General features: G+C 45.0%; 2 protein-coding genes across 3 annotated transcripts in view; one reads left to right on the forward strand and one right to left on the reverse strand.

Moving 5' to 3' along the window:
• Positions 1-7,119: 7,119 nt before the first annotated feature.
• AHSG (alpha 2-HS glycoprotein) lies at positions 7,120-14,141 on the reverse strand. Of its 2 annotated transcripts, none has more exons than XM_074366498.1 (7): positions 13,831-14,141; positions 11,741-11,848; positions 11,306-11,390; positions 10,778-10,941; positions 9,485-9,589; positions 8,460-8,546; positions 7,120-7,824 (listed from the first exon to the last, which is right to left on the reverse strand). In XM_074366498.1, exons 1-7 carry the CDS (start codon positions 14,041-14,043, stop codon positions 7,507-7,509), a joined length of 1,080 nt encoding a protein of 359 aa, XP_074222599.1. In that variant the 5' UTR covers positions 14,044-14,141; the 3' UTR covers positions 7,120-7,506. The 2 variants fall into 2 exon arrangements, with proteins under 2 accessions (XP_074222599.1, XP_010957666.2); XM_010959364.3 differs by having other exon boundaries at positions 11,741-11,851.
• Positions 14,142-14,356: 215 nt separating this feature from the next.
• The window catches only part of TBCCD1 (TBCC domain containing 1), a 61,946-nt gene continuing 52,726 nt past the window's right edge, over positions 14,357-23,576 (forward strand). The window contains exons 1-4 of the mRNA XM_045519761.2: positions 14,357-14,421; positions 18,485-18,708; positions 20,023-20,109; positions 20,640-20,765. The gene's annotated coding sequence lies outside the window, so the exon portion shown is untranslated. The remainder of the gene's footprint in view (positions 14,422-18,484; positions 18,709-20,022; positions 20,110-20,639; positions 20,766-23,576) is intronic.

Consider the following 23,576-nt stretch of genomic DNA (forward strand, 5'->3'; position numbering starts at 1 on the left):
CTGGGAGATGCAAAACTGTAATTAAGTTAAATCTCAGTTTGGTGAAATGGGGCTGAGCATAAGCGACTCCAGTTGGGGCCTGTTGTCTTGTTTTTAACAACTGTCCTGCCACTTACAACTGTGAAAAGGCGATAACCACCTAAATACCAACAGTAGGAGAGGTTAAGTAAACTATGGTGTGTCCATTTGTTGGAACACTGACTAGCTGTTACAAATTATGTTTGTGTGGCTTATTGTTGTAACCAAAAATGCTTATATTATAATGTTACATTACAAGCTTAAGAGCTGGCTAGACCATGGAAACTACAGGGTAATTGGACTCTTTTATAAAGCACCTCCATGGAGTGGAGGTGGGAGGCAGAGTACACACAGAAAAATGTTAATGGTGTTTGCATCTGAGCTCTAGGACCACAGGAGGCACTCATTTTTATTCTTTTAGCTTCTCAGTCATCTCCAAATTTTCTTTAATGAGCATGTAACATTTAAAGAAAATTTAAGGAAATGTTTTTTAAGAGGAGGTTTGGTGGTAAAGGGAAGGGGAGGGATAGAAAGTGGCTTGAGAGGGATGCAGGATCAAGGGGAGAGTGGCTTTTTAGGATGGGGATTGTCTGAGAGTGTTTGTGATCAGTGGAGGGGGGAGGCTGATGTTAGGGTAGGAAGGATGCTGGGGAGGGCAACACAATTAAGGGAAATGAGCGAGTGGGGTGGAATGGGGAGGCTGAGAGAGGAGAAAGACACTCTGAGCAAGAGAGAATGAGGTAAGAACGGGTGACTTTGAGATAAACTGGAGGGAAGTAGAGGGAATTTTTATCGGGGATCATTTCTTTTATTTAGAAACTGGGAGTTTCAGTTTGTTGAGGGTCGAGATGTGGGAGTGTGATCAGGGACTTGAGAGAAGCAAAAGTGTGGATGAGCCATTGTGCAGAATGGCAAGTAGAGGAAGAATGAGGAGCATGAGGGTGGGGAGCCCTGTGGTCCCATCTGAGGTTGGAGAGCAACATTTGTCAGGACACCAAGAGCCAAGTGATGGGAAGCCCTTCAGCTGGACCTCCAGGCTGTGAACAGGAATGGAACAGTCCAGCTGGAGTTGGGCCCTGGAAAGGCATGTAGTCCAGGGGACAGAGGGTCAAGACTTGCAGAGGATGCTTGTGTGAGTATCATTGAAATGACAGACTGCAGCACTGGGGCTCACAGACAAGGAAGTGAAACCAGGAAGAGTCTGGTAGATTGGACCAATAGAGATGAGGGACTGAAGTCCTTAGCCAGGCTGAAAAGCTAGTTTAACCTGACCAAGGGTCTATGAGAGGTGGAGGAAATGCAGCTAAGGGCAGAGCAAGGGCGGAGCAAGTTTTGCCATCCAGGACGAGGACAACTGCTCCATGAGGGTGTGACTGTGGGCACAGGAGGGTGGCAGAAACAGAGGAGTGGTAGAGGAGGGGGCAAGATCGGGGAGAGAGTCTGATGTTGGGTGGTGACCCATCAGCAGGGGTGTTGAAGTCAGATAGGGCAGGGAAGGAGAAAGTCTAAAGCCGCTGGTGAATGTGGGAGAATCCTTGGGGGTGCCAGATTATTAATGACAAGGATGGGAAGGGGCAGCCCAATGGCAGAGGAGAATGAATGTTTCAGGGAGAGTAGCAAAATATCCTAAAAGCCAATGCAGAGACAGGAGTGTGTCAACACCAGTTGCTGGCCCTTAGCGACATGGAGCAGAGGAAGACTGCAGCCTCTGCTGCACTCCACCCTTCCACTGGAGAGGACGTAGAAGGAAGGAGTGTCGTCGTACCATATCTCATCTCAGCAAAGATTTTATTTGAGCCTTTCGAAGGACAAGGCAACGTCCTACATAGGCTGAAGAACAGGAGGATGAATTAAAATGGACCAGTCCATCTGAGATATGTAAACAAATAGCCACAAAATAGAATAGAAGGGGCTCGGTGCCATGAAACAGGTCCAGGAAAAGGTGGGGATTTTCAGCTGGGGCTTAGGGAACGCCTTTTGAGATGGGTTTTGAAATACCACTTAGACCATGGGGTTGAGGTGGGGGAGGGGGAGAAGAGGCAGTGTGGACAGGGAGTAGCATGAGGTGGCACAGGGACAAGAAATCCCATGGTCTGTTCAGATGAGATCTAGTAGAATTTGGTTAGAGTGTAGTTTGCACAGGAAATAGGATAGAGAAGGAGAGGAAGCAGGTTTTGTAAAGACCTGAATGCCTAAATAGGGAATCTAGACTTTATTCCTTGCATAGGGACTTCTAAAGTTTTTGATCGCAGGCCCTATTAGTAACAAAATATTTAAATATGTGTCCCCAATATATGTATGACTAGTTATTATATATGTTCATATCAATAATTGATATGCTAAATATTAGCAAAGCTTAATTCTTTTCCTTTGCAGTTAAAATAAATAAAAATCAAGTCCTTTAGAATGAGAAGGCAAGTCACAGACTGAGAGAAATTATTTTGCAAAAGACATATCTGATAAAAGATTTTATCCAAAATACTTAATGAACTCCTAAAACTCAACAATAAGAAAATTAACAACCCAATTAAAAAATTGGCAAAAGACCTGAACCTCACCAAAGAAAAGAAGATAGACGGCAAACACATCATATAAAAAGATGCTTCTCATCCTATGTTATCAGGGAAATGCAAATTAACTACCATGGGATACCACTACAGTCCTTTTGGGATGGCCAAAATTCAAAACACTGACACACCAAATCCTGGTGAGGATGTGGAGCAACAAGAATGCTCATCCATTGCTGGTGGGAATGCAAAATGGTACAGCCACTTTGCAAGACAGTTTGACAGCTTCTTACAAAACCAAACACAGCCTTACCACACAATCCAGTAGTTGTATTCCTTGGTATTTATCCAAATGAACTGAAAATTTATGTCCACACAAAAACCTGCACATGGATGTTTATAGCAGCTTTGGTCAAAATTGCCCAAACTTGGAAGCAACCAGGATGTCCCTTAGTAGACCAATGTATAAACGGTGGTACATCCAGACAATGCAATATTATTCAGCTCTAAGAGAAATGAGCTATCAAGCCACAAAAAGACATGGAGGAAACTTAAATGCATATTTCTAAGTGAAAGAAGTCAGTCTGAAAAGACAGCATAACATATGATTCCAACTATATAACATTCTGGAAAAGGCAAAACTATGGAGACAGTAAAAAGATCAATGGTTGCCAGGGGATGAGGGGGAGAGAGGGATGAATAGATGGATAATAGAATGTTTAAGGCAGTGAAATTATTCTGTATGATCCTATCATGGTGGATACATGATATTACATAGTTGTCCAAACCCGCAGAATGTGCAACACCATGAATGAACCTTAATATGAACTACGGAATTTGAGTGATAATTATTTGTCAGTGTAAGTTCATCCATAAACATACCACTCTGGTCAAGAATGTTGATAATAGAGAGGCTAGGCATGTGTGGAAACAGGGGTGTATGAGAAATCTCTCTAATTTCTGCTTAATTTTGCTGTGACTCCAAAACAGCTCCAAAAAATTAAGTCTTTTTTAAAGGAAAAGTCATTATAATGTGATCAAAATGTATGCAGCTAATAAACATAGTAAAATATTAAAAACTAGAAAAATAGATTTCTGATACTTTTCCCCACAAGCCAGTGACTTATCTTGTACATCCCCTGGGGTTTGCACCCCCTGCTTTGGAGACCTGTGATCATATGAATCCTTCTTGATTAGGAGAATCTGGACTTTGTTTATGTGCATCTGGCAGCCCAGATGGGATAGCTGGAAGGAGGAGGGACTGGATCTGGCAAGATTGGTTAGGAAGTCATTCTTTCCTTTCTTGCTTGTTGAATTCTTCCATCAGGTAATGCACCAAGAGATGGTGAAGTGAATAAAAGGGAATGCAACGGAGGATGCAATAGAGATGATAAAAACATTATTGTGCAATCAGTGCCATCCATGGCTTGTCTCAACGGGGACCTAAGGCAACATAGCCATGTATGAGCTTTGGGTGAGATGGGATGGGGGAAAGAGGGAATGCCAGATACCTGGTTAGGAAAAGACCTCCCATCCTCTAGATATTGCTGTTGTCTCCTGTCCTGAGGACCTGGGAATGAATTAATCCCATTGCCTGCTCTTGAATCACCAGGCAACAATCAATGCAAGCTACTGCCTGCTGGTTCCAGACACTAATCTCTGTAAGCCTAACATGCCTCAAACAGAATCCCTTTTTTTAATCCATCCTCTCCCGGCAGTATCATCCTCTTTGTGCTCTCTGCCTCCTCCCCCTTAAACTGATATACTATCAGCAATCCCTCTTATGCCCAAATCTTTCTTTCCACTCTGTCTTCTGAAATTCCCATTTCTTAGTAAGTAAGCCTACCCACTTATCCTATTAACCTCGTCATATTCTGGACTCAACTCAAGCCTGGCTTTTCTCCAAGACACAACTTCTCCATTAGAACTTTGAAGTGGACACTTACACTTAGTAACATTGACATCTTCCCCATCCCCTAGTGCTACTTTCCAGGACGTTAGTCCTCTGTGCTTGCAGAAAAACCTGTTTCTTTGAGAGTCATGTCACATGGCTGCATCAGCCTCCCCCTTCCTGTCCCTGCCATCTTCTTACCTTCTGTCACTCCCTCTCAGTTGTAAAGTCTTCAGCTCCTGACTTACCTTCCTGCCCTTCATCCTCACCCTGCTATTACCCAGACAAATTCATCATCCCCAGGGACAACACTCTGTTTTCCTTGTCTGATCACTCTGACTCCAGAGACCAGCACACAACTCCACATGGTACTGCCTAACTGCATTTCTCCTTATTTCCACTGTTCTGGAAAACTTTGGCAAACTACAACCTGAAGGCCAGATGCAGCTCACTGTTAATTTTGTAAATAAAATTTTATTGGGACACAGCCACACTCATGCAGCTACGTAATGTCTATGGCCACTTCTTGCCACAACAGCAGAGTTGACTAGTTAAGACAGAGACCGTAAGGCCCATGAAGCCAAAAATATTTACTATCCAGCCTTTTACAGAAGAAGTTTGCTGACCTCTGTTCTAAGCCAAAACAAAAACAAAAACAAAAACAAAAACAAAACCTCTTTTTCTATAAAAGTAATACATGAGGATTATAGAAAGTTTAGGAAATATAGAAAAAAAGTATTGATACAATAAAGAAAAACAACTCCATAATATCCTGTAACTCAGGTATAATCAACTATTAATATTTTAGTATTTTCCTTCTTGATAGTTTGTAGTTTTCATGTGTCTGTGTATATACATACAAATATACTTATACATGTAAATTATTTTTACAAAATTATGATCATATTTAAAAATCTGCCTTTTCATTTCAAAATATAGTGTGAATATTTTGCTCTATAAATTGTTACTTTTCTGCAATATGATTTTAAATTTCTTTATAGTAGCCCATAGAATGGATATAATGTAGTTAGCCAGTCATCGTTATAGAAAATTTATACTGTTTACAATTTTTGCTCTTTCAAATATTGCTGTGATGAACAGTATGAGCATTCTTAACTCCGGTAGGTCATAATGAGAAGAAGATTGGAGTCACCACCTACTGAATGGGTAATACATATACATTGTTATATATTCATATGTATGAATATGTATTATCATAAATATAAAAATCCTAGTAAGTCGCCATTGTGTTTCATATACTCCTAATGGTCCTTGGTGGTTTGGGGGTGTGGATGGGGAGTAGGGGAAGGGCTAGAGGTGGAATAAGTGATACAGATTAGCACCAACAATATTTTATGAAAATGAGTATTTGGGAAACTGACTTTAAGAGTGCTGTATCATGTAGCATGTATATTCTTGCTTTACACCTTAAACACTAAATAAAAATAGAATTTACCTTGTAATGAATGAAATTCTCATTGTTGGGTGACAAACTAGCTGTTATGAACCAAAATGGGAAAGATGTGGGGATGAGAGTCAATCTGGAACAGACATGGCCTGGCAGAGGTTTGAACATATAAGACAGTTACCTCGTATGACTTTTGAATCATGCAAATTTTAAATAGTGGGACATTAAAATAGCAATAAAGTCTCAATTTACACACAAAATTTGAAACAATTTGAATCTCCAATTTTAAAAAATCAGCCAAAGACTGAATATTTTTTAAAAAGTAATTACATTGTAAACCTTGTTTATAACACTGCCATATGACCATCCCATGGACGAGAAATACCCATCACTGACAAAATCCTGGAAATCACACTTTTTTTCATGCACAGCAAAATTTCAATGAGTGATTTTAATGACTATTCTGTTCTTCTAATGTTTGCTGTTATTATAGTTGTAAACATTTGTATTACCATAACGCCAAATATTAACAAGCATTGAAAAATACACTTGAAATTCAGTAACTTTAGAAGAGGAGGTAGATGTGATTAAAAAGCCAAAGAAGGCAGGTAAATGAGACATGGCAATGCTATCAACTTAGGAGAATAGTAAAGATGATGCTGAGAAAATATAGAGCAGCTTTAGTGCAAAAATGTGCCACAAGCACAGTATTTAACAGCTCCATAACTCATCCTAATTTACGTTTATTCCTGGGGAGAAATTTTTCTGAAATATGCACATTTTGAATACTGCTAAGTCTTCAGATATGCATCTCTTAGATAAAATAAATCACATAGGAAACTGTCCTAGGTAAATCCAAGTGAGGAACTCCTGGAGACATTTGGAAATGCAGTGTTGGAATTCAAAAAAGAGGCCCGAGCTGGAGCTATAAACTTGGAAATTATCTGTATAAGATCTAGAGTTTCAATGACGAGAAAGGATGGACTTGCCAAGCAGAAAGTACACATTTAAGAGAAGTTCAAGGACATAATCTTCTGAAGCCACCAAATTCAGAGGATAGGAAGAGGAAGCAGACAGGGAAGACAGTGAGAACCAAGAATGAGTCAAGAAGGATCCAAGCATATACTTCTAGCATCTCTTTGATCCTCCCTACGACCCTCCCAGGCTGTTGTAGACACCTGGTTGTATAATGAGGGCCATGAGAAGTGAAAGGTGAATCAGCTTAGCCCAGGAAACAAACAAAAAAAAGACCACAGATGTGAGCTTGGGTGAAGTAGGCAAAAATCATGACCACATTTCAGCTTAGAACCTTCTTTATTAAGAAAGGGCCTTCAGGCATTTTTTATTAACAAGTGGATATAAACCTGGCATGAGCACCTCTCAAAGTCATAGTTCCAATTATTTTTGTGAGTTCAAGAGAAGGTCGAGAACACAATGGTGGTGGCTTAGCATCAAAACAATGACAATCAAGTTGCTCACCTTATGCCTTCAATCAAACATAACTATCACCCCTTCTGCTTCTGTCCTCTGAAGACTGAGAAGTTGAGATTCAAGACTTGATATTAACCTAGACCACATGTAGCACTTGCTGTGACAACAGACAAGGCCCCCACCCATACTCATACTAGGACAAAATGGTGGCTATGTTCTCTGGGCTAAACCTTCACATCTCTGACCGTCTTCTAGATCTTGAAGTATCTGATTCTCCCGGGGCAAGGGCGGATCACTGGGCCTAGACCGCCAGCAGCAGGAATGCCAGGGAGCACCCCCTTGGGTGTTTTGCCCACGTGGAATGCTTCCCCTGAGGACGACTCCACTGAGGCCACACCCGCGAAGGCGTGGCGCAGGTCGTAGTGCGCCCGGTTCAGCGGCTCGGGGATGGGGTTCGGGGGAATCATCTCCAGGGGTTCCGGCTCGGGCTGGACAACTGGCTCAAGCCCGAGCGCGTCTGCCTCCGCCACCGGGGTAGGTGCCTCTGGCTGGGGCTGCGGGATCACAGGCTGGAGAAAGGACGGTTTCCTGAGGTTAGCTTTGGAGCTAATTGGAGCCCCACCCAATTCGCCCATAATAATAATGTTTATTTGCAAGAAATCTGGCAAAAAAGAACTACCTAAGTACAAAGGATGGTCATCAGAGCTACAGGAGAGGGGTAACTGGCCTGTGGTAGCCCTTTTCTCGCCCGTTGTTTTGGGGACAGTAGATTTACACTCACGTCCCACGAGCAAAAGGACCCTACCTTATGGCTAATCTTCACCAGCAGCGTCACCCTTTTCATCGACAACTGCAGCCACCCGGGAGCTGTCAGGCCGATCTGGCCCCCTGGTCTCTCAGACTCAGAAACCACTCTTACTATCCCACCCCCAATAACCCCCATTCTCCAGCCCTGCCAATAAAAACGTGGCCTTGTCAACTATACCCAGGACGGTTCTGCCCTGTAACAACAAGATCGTGGGAGAGAAGGGCATGGCTGAAACATCCTTCCATTTGTTGATGATTTCACATTCCCAAGCTCCATTTATATTGTGGAGCTCAAAAGGACAGGCGGCAAATGCCCTGTCATTACTAACGCTGGGCAGACATGTTAAGGGGTCAATGTAGTCTGAAGATGAGGGGAGGTACATCCATGATGCCCTACCTGTGTTGGGAACAAGGTGCAGGTCACAGTGACATCTTCCCCACCGCCAACTTTTTCAATGAATGTCCCCCTACAGAAGCCATATTGCTGTGCACAGAAAGAGAGGAGTTATTTGAACTGGTTCAAAAAGTGGGTTTCTCTCCATTTCACTGATACTCCAACACGTCAAGGGGAAAAAAAAAACCTTAAATTCTTAATTCCTTAAAAAAAAACAACTTTTCCCTAAAGTTTATGGTTTCTGCTTATAGAGGATATATACATATACAATATATAATTTACAAAGAGTGTAGAAAATACAGAAATGCTTTGAGAGTGAGATCAACCATAATCTCAGAAATGGTATGACCCAGGAGAACTGTTAACATCGATGTATTTCCTTCTTATTTTTAAATACTATTAAATAATCATTTAAAAATTGGGATCACTGTGACTATCATCGTACACACTGTGTTTCACATACTATAATGATAGCATTCTCTTATTCTTTATCCTTTGAAAACATAATTTTTGTATCTATTTTGTATCTATAATATTTGTATCTAATTTTTCTATGTACTGAGGTACCATATTTTATTCAATGACTCCCTCCTGTTGGACTTTTAGATCTTTTGGGGTCATTTTGTATCTGTGATAAATCATCTTTATAGATATATTTCTGTCAAACGCAATGATTTCTTTAGGCTCAATTCCTGGAACTGGGCATTATTGGCTTCAGGACTTGAAAGATTTCATATCAGAGATATATCTAGGGAATCTACACTTTAGACTCTCAGCAGCCTGGCATGACTTCTCTTAATTAGGAAATAGCCTCTCTGACTCCAGGGGACTCCTGTGGGTGAGAAGATTTGGTGACAGCTCTTAAGCAGGGGAGATGACAGCCCAGAGGATGGCCTGGCATGACCCAGCCCTCACAGGGAGTGGGTATTCCGCACTGTTCTCTTTTCCACAGCTCCAAGATACAAACTCGCTCTGAGGATGTTCTGTTCCATGACCTGCTTCGCCGACACAACACCTGGCCTGCTCACCTTTTCTGCCAGCAGGTTGCACGTGGCTGGGTCCGTGACATCTTTGGCGACACAGTCAGTGGCAGCCACTGCAAACTCCACATAGACAGCAGCAGCTTGAAGAGGCTGATGAGGATAAATGAAGCTGTTCATGAAGCAACATGACTGAGCAGGAAAAAGGCAGGGAAGGAGAGGCCAGAGCGAAATAGCGAGGGACACGGCATTGCATAGTCCAGGGAGCACCGTTCACAGAGACCATGCTGTGTGGCCAGGAAATACGCCCCCAGTGGCTCACATAGGGCAGTCATAGTGACATTGGGCTTTGAGGGCTTGTATCCAGAAGTTGGGGTTGGGTCTTCTCTGAAGGAGGTGCAGCTATCCACTGCCCATCATTCAGAGCAGAGGTTAGTTTTCAGATAGGAAGCAGGAACCCAGAGGGCTGACCTTACACTGACCTGAGTGGGATCCCTGCCTCCCACCACACTTCCCTTGTGGACCTGCACTTTGAGACCCAAGATTCAGGTTCCTCCAAGAAGGGGTGGGAAAGTAAAGAAATGAATACCTCTCCCACGTATTTTAGATAGCCAGGTCAAATGAAAAAATATAAACCAAAATATGGAAGATATTTATGCTTTTCTATCCTATAGTTCTTGGAGCATATGGACAGTTGCAATAATAAAATATCTGTTATTGATATAGTCTGGGGTGGAGGTGTTCTGAGAATCGCATAGTCTGGTGCATAAAATTACTACCCATACAGTGTAATTCCAAGAATGTGATGGCTGGCATCCAGAATACCAGTTTTTTTAAATACTAGAATTCTGTTGCATTCAAATGTGCTAACCTAGTCACAGTACTATTAGGTTTTTTTTTTTTCAGTGATTCAAAAGGCATTTAGGATTCTACCATCATATGCCTATCTGTTTAAGTATATCTGTGCCTTTATAAGTATCAATTACGAGAGTGCTACAGACGTTCAGTGGTGGTGGGCGATGGCCAAGTGGAGACCCATGAATTACACGCGCTTTATACGGTGCGTGCTCTGGATAAAGTGGGAACTCCCACCCTGGTGATAACAAGAACCAAGGAACTGGGGACATACAGCATCTGGAGGTTTTATGTTAAAGTGGCTTAGGGAGGAGCTGATGGTCCTGTGGGTCCTCAGGGCACTCAGGACCCTATCTGTCCCTTTTCTCCCTTCTTGCCTTCCTGTTGCTGTCCCTGTACCCACTCTGTCCCTCACCCCTGCTTCATCACATTTACTCCCAAAGTGCCATCAAACTGCCCAATCCATCAGCAGGGTCTCAGTCTTACCGCAAATTGAGCCCGAGAAATTTCCACCAGCTGTAAGTAGGAGCCATTGCTCTGGGCGTTGGAGGCAGCCAGTGCAACCTCTACTGCGTGCACCACCCGGCTGTCATTCAGCGGGGCCAGCAGGGGGCAGTTTGGACACACCCTGTGCACATCCTCGGCAGAATCTATGCACAGAGAGAAGAAATCAACCTAGTTCTGGGCTGTAGTTCTCTGCAGCATTTGCCCCAGCTCTGCTGATTTAAAAGGGCTAAGACATGCTCCAAATGGCTGTAGGCAAAGTCTCTGCTTCTTTCTGAACCTTCATGTGAGTCCTGTCATATGGGCATTTTTGCAGGATCCCCTCTCACCAGGGGGCGATTTTCACCTTTGATGAGAACAGCTTCCTTAAAACATCCCAAATCCAGGAAATTTGGCTTTTCCTTTTCATCACCATCAACGTGTCTAGAACTACTCCCGTTGAAAACAATTCCCATTCCTTCCTCACTCTCTCTACAAGGTAAACATCATAAGGAGAATAATCGTCTCTACCTGGACTGGAATCACATTTTGCAGACAGCACGGAAAGCTGGCCATCCTGTTTCAGCACATGGAAATCACAGTCTCCTTCCACCGCCTGGAGAAAGAAACCCACAGTGAGGGCCCTCCCAGGGAGGTGGGGCAGGGGGCAGGGTAGGGGGACAGAACCCTCAGGCATGGATGTCAAAGGTAAGCCTCAAAAAAATCTCCTGCATGGAGTGATATCGAAACATTACACTCTCTGACTTCAGGGAGGGCTACAACAAAAAAGTGAAGTGTGGTAAAAATCGGCCCCAGGGGAGGCGCCATCAAATGGCAATTTTAGAAACTGCACAGGCTAGCCATAAAGGCAGGCCAGGAAGTTGGATAAAAGAGGCCTGCTCTTTGCAGAGGCACAGCAAACCAGGCTGGGGCTCCCCTCACAGTCACCCTAGGAGGGACACTCACATGCTCTTTCATCTGCCTCACGCTGCAGTTTGCCAGGGGTGTGGGGTCCCGAACGTGGCAGGTGGTTTCCAGCGTGTCTATTTCAACTTCATACACTTCTCCCGTGGGCTGCTGTGGACACAGAGAATGAAGAGGTGAGCAGCCTGGGCCTGCCGAGCAAACCCAAGTGTGCACCCCACTGGGTTTGAACCCACTTCCTCCCTCCACCCTGCCCGGTAGGAAGGGGTGAGAAGGAAGGCAGAGTGGGCTTGGGCGGGTTGATGTAACCACGGTCATCACTCTGAGCTGTATTTGGAATCTAAACGTGAGTGTTCATACTTATAAAATTCTACCCTTCAAGCAGGATTTTGAAAAAGACAGCTTTGGATTTTTCTTGGTCAAGCAGGTGGTGTAGGAGAATAACTTACTGCCTCTCCATTATCTTCTCCATACCTCCCTCCACTTCTTCCTTCCTTCTCAACATCTACTTTCTTTCCTTCCCCATTTTCTTTTCCTTCCTAAAGGAAAAGTTGTCTGTGGCTTTTTGTCTTGCGGATGACTGGATGCAAAGTTGCTGCTCCCTACTGCCCCCTGCTGATGATGAAAGGGAAGCCGAGCCTCCCTCTGACAAAGGAAGATTCTAGCACAGAGGGGAAGAAGTAGTGGGGAGGGCTGGGGTAGGGGAGCTTGTAAGACTCCTTGGAATTGTTCCTGCCAGATCACCTGTTTCTGTATCTTTTCTTCAAATTCCGGAAAAGCCAGAAGTACAGTAACTCTTTTTTGAATTTTTTTTCCAGCCCAGTTCTGCTTGCTTCCTTGTTTCAGTTCTGCCTCACTAGTTCCCAATCTCCTCTCCTGGAGGAAGCAGTGTTTTAGGACGTGCACATGTGCCCAAGTTAACTTCCTGAAAACACTCAGAGCTACAGTGAATAGGAACCAGGTGCTCCTGGGTTTCTCAAGGAGTAACTTTCAAGCCCCGTGTCAGTGAAAATCGCAACGTTGTTCATTACATTTCCCTCAGATATGCACATTGTGTATTATTTTCCCTGAATTGATCAGTATTTCCTCTGAACCATCATTGTGCTGCAATGTGGTTTCAGTACTCCTAAAGTTCATTGTGCCAACAATCGTAATTTCAAATATTTTGTCCCATTATGAGGTCAGATGTCAGAGTCAATCCAGACATCCTGAGGTTTACCTTATTTTCCTTCCTAGATTATAAATCTCTTATGGGCACTAACTGTCTTTTTCTCACCTTCGCACTAGGTTGAATCATTAACACGCCAGTATTTGACTGCTTTTAATGTACAAAAATGGAAATTTCTTATGACTCAAACTAATGTCTCCCATAGCACCCAGCACTGTTCTTGCCCATCGAAGGCTTGGAATCAATGTTGGCTGAAAGCATGATCCTTCATCAGATATAAAATCTGATTTCAAAATAGGCAGTAGACAGACACCCTTCCTCTACCTCTCCAAATCTCTCAGCTGATCCCCAAGTTTGATCGTCATTCTCACCAGCTTCAGATGGCACTGGTTTCTTGTCTAGCATGTAAGGACTGAATCCACTCATGCCAAGATTTCTCTTTGGGAGGTGAGTGCCTTTTTTGGGGAGGCAGATAGTGTAGAGGAAGGACCACAGGTCTGGAATTGAATCCCAGCCCTTTGCTTACTAATTATATGACTTGGGCTAAAAAGAGAAAAGCCCTAATATGTCAGACCTTCGGTTTCTTCTTATGTAAGACAAGGAGAATACCCCACAAGACTGAGTGGGGTTAAGGAGACGATATATACGAAAGGCACTTAGCAAATGCTAGTTTCATTCATTCTCAGTCTTTCTCCAGAGAAAGAAGTGTATTTCTACTCAGTGGTAATTTGGCAACTAGAATCCAGTCTCTTGGGTCCGAATTCTAAAAGCCATATTTTCTACCTCTGATCTTTAGAATATCATTTGAATGAAGCCTTTTCTCCTCCTCACACCTCCCAACCCCGTCCAGTGCCCTCCTTGAGACCCCATGACTGCGGAGCAGAGTGTCTCCTGTCTTGCCCTCCTCCTACCCTCTGCCTCCCTCCTTGGAAGAATCAGCTGAGCTCCACGCAGGTTCACTTACCCGCGGCCACACCCTGATGCTGTCAATCTGGTTCAAGGTGTGCTTGTAGCCCCGAAGAAGGCGCTTGTTGATGTAGTCCACGGCCACCAGGGCTGCTTGCTCTGTTTCTGGGTCATCACAGGCCGGCTCCCTATAACCCGGCATCGGGCCATGTGGGACAGAGAGGCAGCCGCTGAGCTGAGCAAGGCAAAAGAGCAGGATGAGGGACTTCATGGCTGCCCCGCACAGGTCTTGGCAGGTAGGCAGGCAGGTGGCTGGAGACTTCAGGACCAACCCAGGAGCTCTGCTGGGACAGTTAGACTAATGGAGGGTCCAAAGGCTTTATATATCTGTTGGAGCCTGCGGAAGACTTGCGTAAGGATGTGGGATGATTTCTGTTCTGGTTCCAAAAAAATACCCTCTGCAAACACCAGTCCTGGAAAAGCAAACAGGTTAGGACATCGCAGAGCCTCCAAGAAATCTGCCAAAGTCAATGCTGTTTGGGAGCAGGCGGGTGGCAGGTTGGGGGTGGGCTGGGGGATGATCCAGAGTCAGAACATGATAACAGCAGCAAAGAGAGGAGGCAGCTGAGAGGAAGGGGTGAGCACGGAGGTGAGGAGGGGCCAGCACAGCTGGCCTTGGAGTGCTGAGCTGAGCACGCCATGGGATCTGTGGTTGGGGGCAGGGTAGGGGGCAGGGAAGCAGGGATATTCAGCAATTTGATAAAATCCTCTGATGTCAGAGACAGTGATCTCCTGGAGGAAGAACAGGGCCCACAGATGCAGCAAAGGTACCAATGATCTAGAATGAGTGGGAGAGCCACGGGAGATGCCAAGATCTTGGGTGAGATTCTTGGAGGAAAGAAGAAAGGAAGGGAGAGATTTCTGCCTAAAGCTGGGGATGGGGAGAGGAGGGTTTCCTGCGTCAGGGCCAGGAGGGCTACGGCCAGCAGAGCTTCTCCACTCCCTCGGCCCCTTCTCTCTAGACCCATAGCCAGTACCCTGCATGGACACACCCTGACTTGGGTCTCCTGGGTGGCTGAGCATGATTGGCACCAGTGGCCATGTGTCCCCAGTGACCCCGTGCTCCCGCGACCCATGCTGCCAGCCAGTGGATGAGTGCAACGGGGGGAGCCCTTGCTGAACAGCAAAGCTCTGGGTCTGAGTCCTGCCCTGCTGGCTGGGACTCTGTGGGGGCACTAGGAATGCAGATGCCTCCTTCAGGCCCTTCAGAGCTTTAGAATTCGAGTGAGCCTTGGTGGCCAGAGCACAGGGCACAGTGTTGGTTCTGGCCCACCTCTCAAGTGACCCTTGACAATCCCAAGTATGACCCCCAAGGAAGGGTGGGCGAGATAGCGAGAGGCTTGGAAAATATCATACGAGGGCCCAGCTTGGTTTAGCTTGGAGCTCAGAAGCCCTAATGCAGAGACCAACGTGTCCTCCAAATACTTAGAGGTCATCTTCGTGTGGGGGTGGATTTGCTCTGTTGTTTGCTGTTGCTTCAGAGAACAAAACTTGGTTTAAAAAGGGGCGGGGGGTTTCCTCAGGGAAGCTTGATAATATTGACTTGCTGGGGGGAGGGAGGTCAGTGAGGGGAGCCCGTGATGGGCGGAGAAGGTGGTGTAAGCACTGTTTTCACGTTCGCTCCCAGCCGCTCACGCACTCATACAGAACCTGAGCACCAGAGGCCCAGAAGGGGAAATCAGGACTCCGCGTTCCCTCTGAGAGGCGGGGGTCCTGGCCCTCGGAGACACAAAACCAGCTCTGGTCACCCAGCAGGATGAGCCTCAGAACTAGGGCACTTCCCATTGGCCGTATGCCCCACGTCCTTCAGGGTCTTGACTCACCAGCACCTTTTCGTGGCTGCTATGCTTTTCTTTAAAATAATCATTTAAAATACAAAATATGGTCATTACTAAGAATTTGAAAATCACAAAAATATATACAGTGAGTACTTATTTGAAATGTCATAAGGTTCAGCATATAAATATAAATTTATTTTCCGTAACACAATTGAATTTCTGACTCTGATCCCTCTTTTGTGAAAATATGATCTAATCACTCCCAAGTAGCTGATTTCCCACATGCTTGGGTTGAAACGCAGTCCAAGTTAGGTTTGCCCTTATGCTTCTTCTCCCCACTGGGGTAAGAAGAAAGCCTGAAGTGGAAAGGAGGAGACTTATGCTAATACTTGACCTTAGCCAAGGTCAGAGAGGGGTGTCCAGCTTTGCCTTAGATCTTCTGCCAGGTAGCCTTTCTCATGTGGTCCCCAGACACATCCACCTGGCAGGTCCGGCTTGCCCCCATCTAACCCATAGCAAGACAGTCGTCCTGCATCCTGCTATCAGGGTTCCCTTACTCAGCTGTGGGACCCTGTCTGGACCACAGGCTTTTTCTCAGCTCAGCGCTACCCTCGTTAAGCTTGGGGAAATGCGGCTGCTGTGCCCGCCCAGGCTGCGGGGGCTTCCTGAAGCTGCCTTCAGGCTCACCTGCTTAGATGCTGCCGTCAAGGCCCCTCCATTGCTCTAGAGCCGCCCTGCTACTCCGGGGGCTTCTCCCTGGGATTTGACGTCTCCTTGTGCTACCCGTGTGCCCCTTCCCCTTCCCCACCCACAACGTGCAGCTCCGGGCTCCTCTGCTGTGGGATCCCCACGCTGTTCTAGGGGTGGTTCTATTGCCATCTCAACCCGAGGGTCGGGAGAGGGGGAAAAAAAGGTCTGTCTGACCATCCTTTCTGATCATTTCTGTCTTATACTTGGAGCATTTCTTTTGTTCTTGGATCTTTGACGGGTGGCAGTTTCTAAAGCACCAGGTATTGTCCTGTTTTGCTGATGCTGGAGAAACAAAGCATGTAGTAAAGAGCAATTAACATCTCACCTGTCATCCTACCACATATAAATGGGGAAACAAAACATCCACAGTCTCATTACCCAGAGATAAACAGTGTTAATGTTTTGGTGCATTTCCATGTTTTTTTCTACACAAAGACTTAATATTTTAATACAGTTTTAGTATAGTACAATCATACTCATGGCCAACGTTGTATTCTTTTTTCATTTAACATTGTAAATTGAATACTTTCCCATGTCATTAAATAGACTTGAAAAAACATGCTTATAATGACTACGTATGATCTGTTGTGTGTATCATAGTTTATTTAACCATTCTCTTCTTTTGGACATTTATTTTGTTCTCAGTTGAACACTCTAATAGACAAAGTTGCAATGAAGGTTTTTATTCAGGAATCGTTGGCTTTCTAGTTATTTTTTCGGGATAGAGTCTTGTTAGTGAAATTTTTTATTCATACGATGTGGACATTTTTGAAACTCTTTTTTAAAATTAATTTTATTTATTTATTTATTGAAGTACAGTCAATTACAATGAAACTCTTAATTTCTCTGGCCCAATTGCTTATCAGAAAGGCTACGCCAGTTTCTTCCCTTCCATTTAACTGGTGTGTGTTGACAGACCAGCTGTTTTCTCTTTTCCTCTGCTACTGTTTCCATGCTGAGTTTTCTGGGAGTTTAGACATGGGGAAACCGTCGGAACTCTTTTTTATTGTATTTTATGAATATCTTTGACTTTAATCAACTATTCTATGTGTCTAATTCTCAAACTAAAATAGCATTGCTGTCAAGATGAATAAAATGGTCTCTTATTTAAATTTTTTTCAGTTGGAGAAAGAAAGGTTGCCATTTACTTACTGACAGTCAAGAAAAAACCAGATGACCTTTTGATATGTTTTCCAAGAAAGCTGTAGCAAAGGATGCCAAAGGGAGGCTATAGGTGTTCAAGCATGCCCGATGACAGCACTTGCAAACTTTGAAAGATTTTCACACTCTGAATGCATGTACCCATGAGAGATCGTGGCTCAGTTTCATCCACCTGGCTCCAGCTTCTTGGCAGAGCAAGAGGAGATAAGCATTTACTCCACTTTCTGGTCATCCGTCTCATTATTTTAATGACTTACCTGTGCATTTTTCTTTGAAAGCCACATCACTGCATTAAAGCAATGCCTGTTAGCATATTGAGGATAACAGGGGCTTATTAGAGCCTGTTGGGAAGAGCAGTCCCAAAGATCTGAGAGGATCACCAACCTCCAGGAGGTGGCAGCAGGGTGCTGGGCAGAGCTTGCTGTGTGGAGCCCCATGCGGCCCATGGCGGAGTTCCAAGATGGCAGCTGAGGATGCGACCAGGTCCCCTGCACTTGTCAGTAGGGCTCTCCACTGGGGCAGCAGTGCATTCAAACTTCCAAGGCAGAATTCAGCTTTAATAGTTGCCAGTCAGGAGCCAGGACAAGAAGCATTGCGGCAAGCGTAGGGTCAAAGTTGCTGGGGGTTGGTTCTGTCGGGGTCCTGCCGAAGGACATGGGTCTCGGAACGGACGGACAGAGCTAGAAGTGGGGAAGCACTGAGTCAGGCAGCGAGAGCTCAGGTGAGAGCTAGAAACCCAGCCTCTCGCAAAACAGGACATGAACAGGTGCACGTCAGCACAAGCCAGAGGAACAATTGGTTTTTGCAGAGAGGAAGTGGCAGTGGTTGGTGTTTAAATCTTTGGGCCAGATCCCTGGCTCTGCCCTTTCTCGTACTTAAAGGGCCTAGGCCCTAAGAAGCTAAGCATTAATTCCTGATAAGCCTGGTGTATCTTCATTCCTGTGGGTATGTATTGAACTCCAGGTGCCTGGACACAGAGTGAGGAGAAGGCACCATCTGCCCCAAAGGAGCTGCCCTTGAATCACTTGGTCCAGCAACATCTGATCAGAAAAGAACTATAGGGTATATGAAATGATCACAGCGTATATTCTGTGGAGAGAGATCGGCATTTATATCTCCAGTGTCAAACATCGGTCCACGGAATGCAAATTGCCCTTCTCCAAGGACCCATCAGAACTCTTACAAAGGTAACTGAGCACCAGTTGCCCTGGAAGTCATATGGTAGAGCCCTTTGTACTCAGTGCCAACGCACCAAAGTTGGGAGGCATTGCTCTGAGCCGAACATGGCAAAAAGTATTAGACCACAGTGATCAAAGGTGATCACTTCCTTTCTTGGGTGGAGAAGGGGCTTGGTAAGCTGACCACCAATCCTGCGTTTATAACTGTGACCTGGCTCTGAAAATCCAAACCCTGAAAAGGAATGCACATGAGGGAATAAATGGGGGACAGCAGGGCCTGGAGTAGGGAGGGGCAGGGGAGAGGGTGCAGGGGTAAAATTTAAGGAGGTGCATATTCTCAGGGTCCCACCTCCTTAAAATGGGTGCCTTAGTCCTCTCCTTTGCTGGATCCTAGTCCCAGCCCTGGGGAAGGGGCATGATCAAGACCAGAATAGAAAAAAGAGTTTGTACTTCATTAAATCTTTCTACTCTTTCAAGGAAATTTTTTTTTTCTTTTTTTACCATTTGGCTGTTGAACATCTGTGTGAATCAGCCTCCAGAACACGGTGATTCTTGCAGGAGGCTTTCATTATCACACAGGAAACTATGGGAAACATTTCATTCTCTTTTGTTTGGAAGAAGACTTCCTCCTACATGCTGCTTAGTGTGGCCTTGACACCCACTCAGTCTGTCTCACAAAAGAGAGAACCATTTTAGCATAAAAGAAAGGATGGGGAGATTTGGATTTTAGGAGGCTGGAACAGCTTCTCCTCCAGAAAATGTCATCATCAGAGCAAATGCTATCGATTCCTCATTCTGTAAGAGGCATTGTGCTTCAATCCTCATAGCTCCAGGAGGGCTGTGCTCTTCTCATCTTCCCTTCCTTACAGAGGAAGAAATGAAGACTCAGAGAGGTTCTGCAACTTGCCCAAATCACACAGTAGTGGAGCCTGGATTTAGCCCAATTACTTTTTCTCTATTAACCTCAAGCCAAAAGAATATAAGGTCCCCCAAAAGCCGAGGAGGGTTGGCGCCTGGGCACTGCCTGTAAGTGAATAAATCATTTTTCTTAATAACAGGAAATATAGCTATCTGCTGTATTTGAAGAAAAGCAAAAGAAATAAGAAAATGTATGTTAGGTTAACAATTAAAAGAATTTAAAAAGCTAGTTTACCCATCTAATTTCAGTCAGTGGAAAATATCTAAAAAATCAATTTTGCAGGAAAGACTTTTACCTGTTGGTTTTGGGGATGACTCAGCTGGTGTTGAAATTATCTCTACCTCAGGTTTAGGAAGTAAATAAAAGGTAAATGATTACATCATTTCTGGTTAAATGTTTTTCAGTGCAGAGAATCACATCCATCTCTCCTGCTGGTTTCTGTCATCACCTTTTGATATCTTCAGAGTGAGTGGCACTCTTCAGACAAGAAGGTGAGTGGTGAAACCATTGTCTTCTAATGAGCCCCTTGGTGTGCCGTCTGGGGCCTTTGGACACGGAGAGGTTCAGAGGAGCTGTGGCCTTACTGTCCAAGGGTCGTCTGGTTATACTGAGACCTTTGGAATCAAGCAGCTCACTGCCCCTTAGTAAATTTGGACATTTCCTGGAGTTTGGAATGGGTCCTTTTGATAGTGAGTTAATATTGTAGGTTCTTTGGATCCATTTATTGACTTGTATTGAGTAGTCTCTGGATGTACATCCGTTAACATCAAAACTATTTCTTGGACATGTCCATTGTGCTCGGTGCTAAGGATACACAGATGGAAGGTGTCCCTCCTGTCTTCAGATGCTCACTCTTGGGTCTGTCTCCACAGCACTAAGCTAGTTATTGTGCACACACGAGAGAAGTGTAAGCTGTGTTCCTGCCCTCAGCCTGCGTTAAATACAGGGGAACACAATCCTGAGCTGAGACGGTTCTCAGAGGACAGCAGTGTTTATGTCATTTTCAATCTTATATCCCCAGCACCTGCCTCCTGTCCAGCACAGACTGAGCTCTGTACGTGATCACTGAGGGGCTCCTGGCCAGACTCCCACTCAACTCAGAGCCCCTTCCAGTGTCTGGAGTCTGCCTGAGGACATTCAGATACAGGTATCTCTCCACCCCTGTGGCAGCCCGTTTATTATGAATCACTCTAGTAACTCGAAAGTTACTAGTTTCCTTCATTTCACGCCAACACCTGCCCACCTTGTTACCTTGCCAACGGATGCAGAGTCTCCTTTCAGGACCCACACAGATGAAATTGATTCCCTGGTCCATGTGTTGGGCCCTAGGCATTTAGAGACATCCGTGTTCGAGTCTGCCACCCTTCTCGGGCCACCAGCCTCTCTGTTCCTTCGGCTTCTCAGGTGACTTAGTTTTGAGACCACTTTATCATTTATTGAATAGACAAAACGCACCAATGGTTAAAAAATAAAATGAATCATCTTGGGATTGGGAGCCGAACAGTGCAGGTGAGCAGCGTGGACATGGGTACGCACACGTGTGAGTGGGCGAAGGACAGCTCAGCGACTACTAGGAGGGGACACGGTGGGCCACTTGCCACTTGTAGGACAGGAGGTTTCTCCCAGTTTCCAGAGACTTATCTGGACTCTCAAAAGGATTAACAGTGAATAACCAGCAAACTAACAGGCCATTCTTCTCCAGAGGTTGTCTTGATTAGACTTCTCGTTGCTGAGGGGGAAGTGTGTGAGGCTAGTGGATGACCTGTAAGAGAGACCACGTCTCCACTTGTCTTGAATCCGGCAAGCCTCTCAGCTGGTAGCGTTTCTTCAAAACTTTATTAGCTGTGTGACCTAACTAGAGATTCGATTACGCTAAGCCTTCGTTTCTTCATCTAGCAACAAAACTAGGCTAGTAAAGATGTGAGGAAGATTTAATGAGATAAGATTGCAAACACTCAGCATAGGGCCTGGCATGCTCCTGATAAATGGGAGCTCTTAATAACCCCAGTAACACAGTAGTACTGAAAGCAGAAAAGGTACCGTGGGGAATACCATGTGGCTAAGATACGGTCTGTGCCTTCAGTTAGCCCGTGCAGACACAACGGAGCCCAGTGACTAAGAGTGAGGGCTCCTTAACTTTGTCACCTTTGACAACTGACTTAACCCCTCTGAGTTGGTTTACTCATCTGCGAAAGGCTTAACAATAGCAGTGCATACTTCAAAGCATTGTGGAGAGCATTGCATGAGATTATACACTTAATATTCCTAGCATCGGGTAAGAATATTACCACTTAGAGAGAAGAAATAGAACACTATTTCTGGAAGAGTGTGACTGCATTTTTTGCGCCAACATGCTGGCAAAGAGAGAGCCGTGTGTCAGTCACTTCTAGCAACAGGAGGGAACAGAAGGAGAGAGGGCGATAGTGATATTGTGGAAAAGCACCTATGGATCCTGCCCTGTTCCCTGTGCTAGTGGCCAACCCGAGGAAATCCACAAGGCCGGACGCGGGGATGAGGAGCTGTAGGCACAGGTCAGAGTAGTCGACTGGCAGCTAAGTGCTGGGAGGTGGTGAGCCAGGCAGGGAGGTGCTGGAGTGCAACTCAGGAGTTTCCCTGGGAGGGGATTTGCATGGGCATTTAAATAATTGCCTTTGCTTGGTGGTCCTGGAGCACCTCCAGGTGAGCACCTGCCACTGACCAGGCGTCTGTTTCAGGCAGTGGTACAGGCCTCGCACTCCAATGTGCTCTGTGCTGGGGGTAATGTTCTGCTGTGGCTGTCTTGAAACTCTTAATAATTTTTGAACAAAGGCCCTTATGTTTTCATTTTGCATTAAGCCATGAAATCATGTAGCTGGTCCTGTTACTAAGAGGAACCAAGCCTGCAGGCATTCAGGGGAGAAGGGGGAGAATAATTCCCCTCTGGGGTGGGCAGGAGAGAGGAAAGAAGCTGTCATGAATGAGGATGCATTTTGAATTCGACCATGGAGAATAAGCAGGATTTGGACAGGTAGAAATGAGAGTATGGCTGTCTGGTTGGAAGAAATATGCTGGCGAAGTTGAGAGGTAGAGCAGTCTAGACTGTGTTTGGGGAATGGTAAGAAACACTTGCGAATGTGGGGCCCCCGTTCCTGAGCTCTGCTGGGACAGCGTGGTGCTCCGTGGGCCCTTCACAGGGCAGCCTTTACTCAAGGCTTTTCTTGGTCCTTTCCTCCAGGTGCCATTCTGCAAGATGCTTGTTCAATGAATACATTAAATTTAGCCGTGTTATTCATAGAAACCATGAACCAAGGCAGGGAGGCAGGAGAGGCAGATATAACAAAGAATCAAATAGAAAATTTTCGTTGGAAAGTATGCTTATTGAAATAAAAATGAAAAATACTTCAACGTGTCAAATGGTAGATCAAACACAGACCAAGAAAAAATTCAATCAGGAAGCCCTATCTTCTAACTTGCTCTCTCTCTCGGTCCTTTTAGAACACAGTTCTGTGTGGGGATTTGCACAGCAGGCACATGGTGGAAGCAGAATCCTGACCAGGGTCCACATCCTGTCCTCTGCCTGCTACTCCATACTGCAGTGGTCCTCATTTCAGTCCTTAGTGGTTGGTTTCCCCAAACAGAAGCCTGGAGTGGTCCAGAAAGCACGTTGGCACTTCTAAATTTAGCTATAGTCATACCCTGGCCATGCCGAGGAGAGACAGCATAAAAGGAAAAAGGCATTTTTCTTTTAAGCATCTCACAGTCTCTATCCCCAACCTCATTACCCTAAAATATGCATTTAAAGTTCTATTTCTAGTTTTTGTTGTATTTTCATTTGATTTTCATAAATATTACACTCTGCCACTTGATCCACATGCCTTGATTTTTCTTTTCCTATATAAATGCACCATGGCTTCTAAAAGTTGGAGCTCCCGTTCCTCAGTTAAATGAGACAGAGTTACATAGATAGCTAGTAGGTTTT

The sequence above is a fragment of the Camelus bactrianus genome, chromosome 1, assembly GCF_048773025.1.
Source record: "Camelus bactrianus isolate YW-2024 breed Bactrian camel chromosome 1, ASM4877302v1, whole genome shotgun sequence".
Taxonomy (NCBI): Eukaryota; Metazoa; Chordata; class Mammalia; order Artiodactyla; family Camelidae; genus Camelus; species Camelus bactrianus.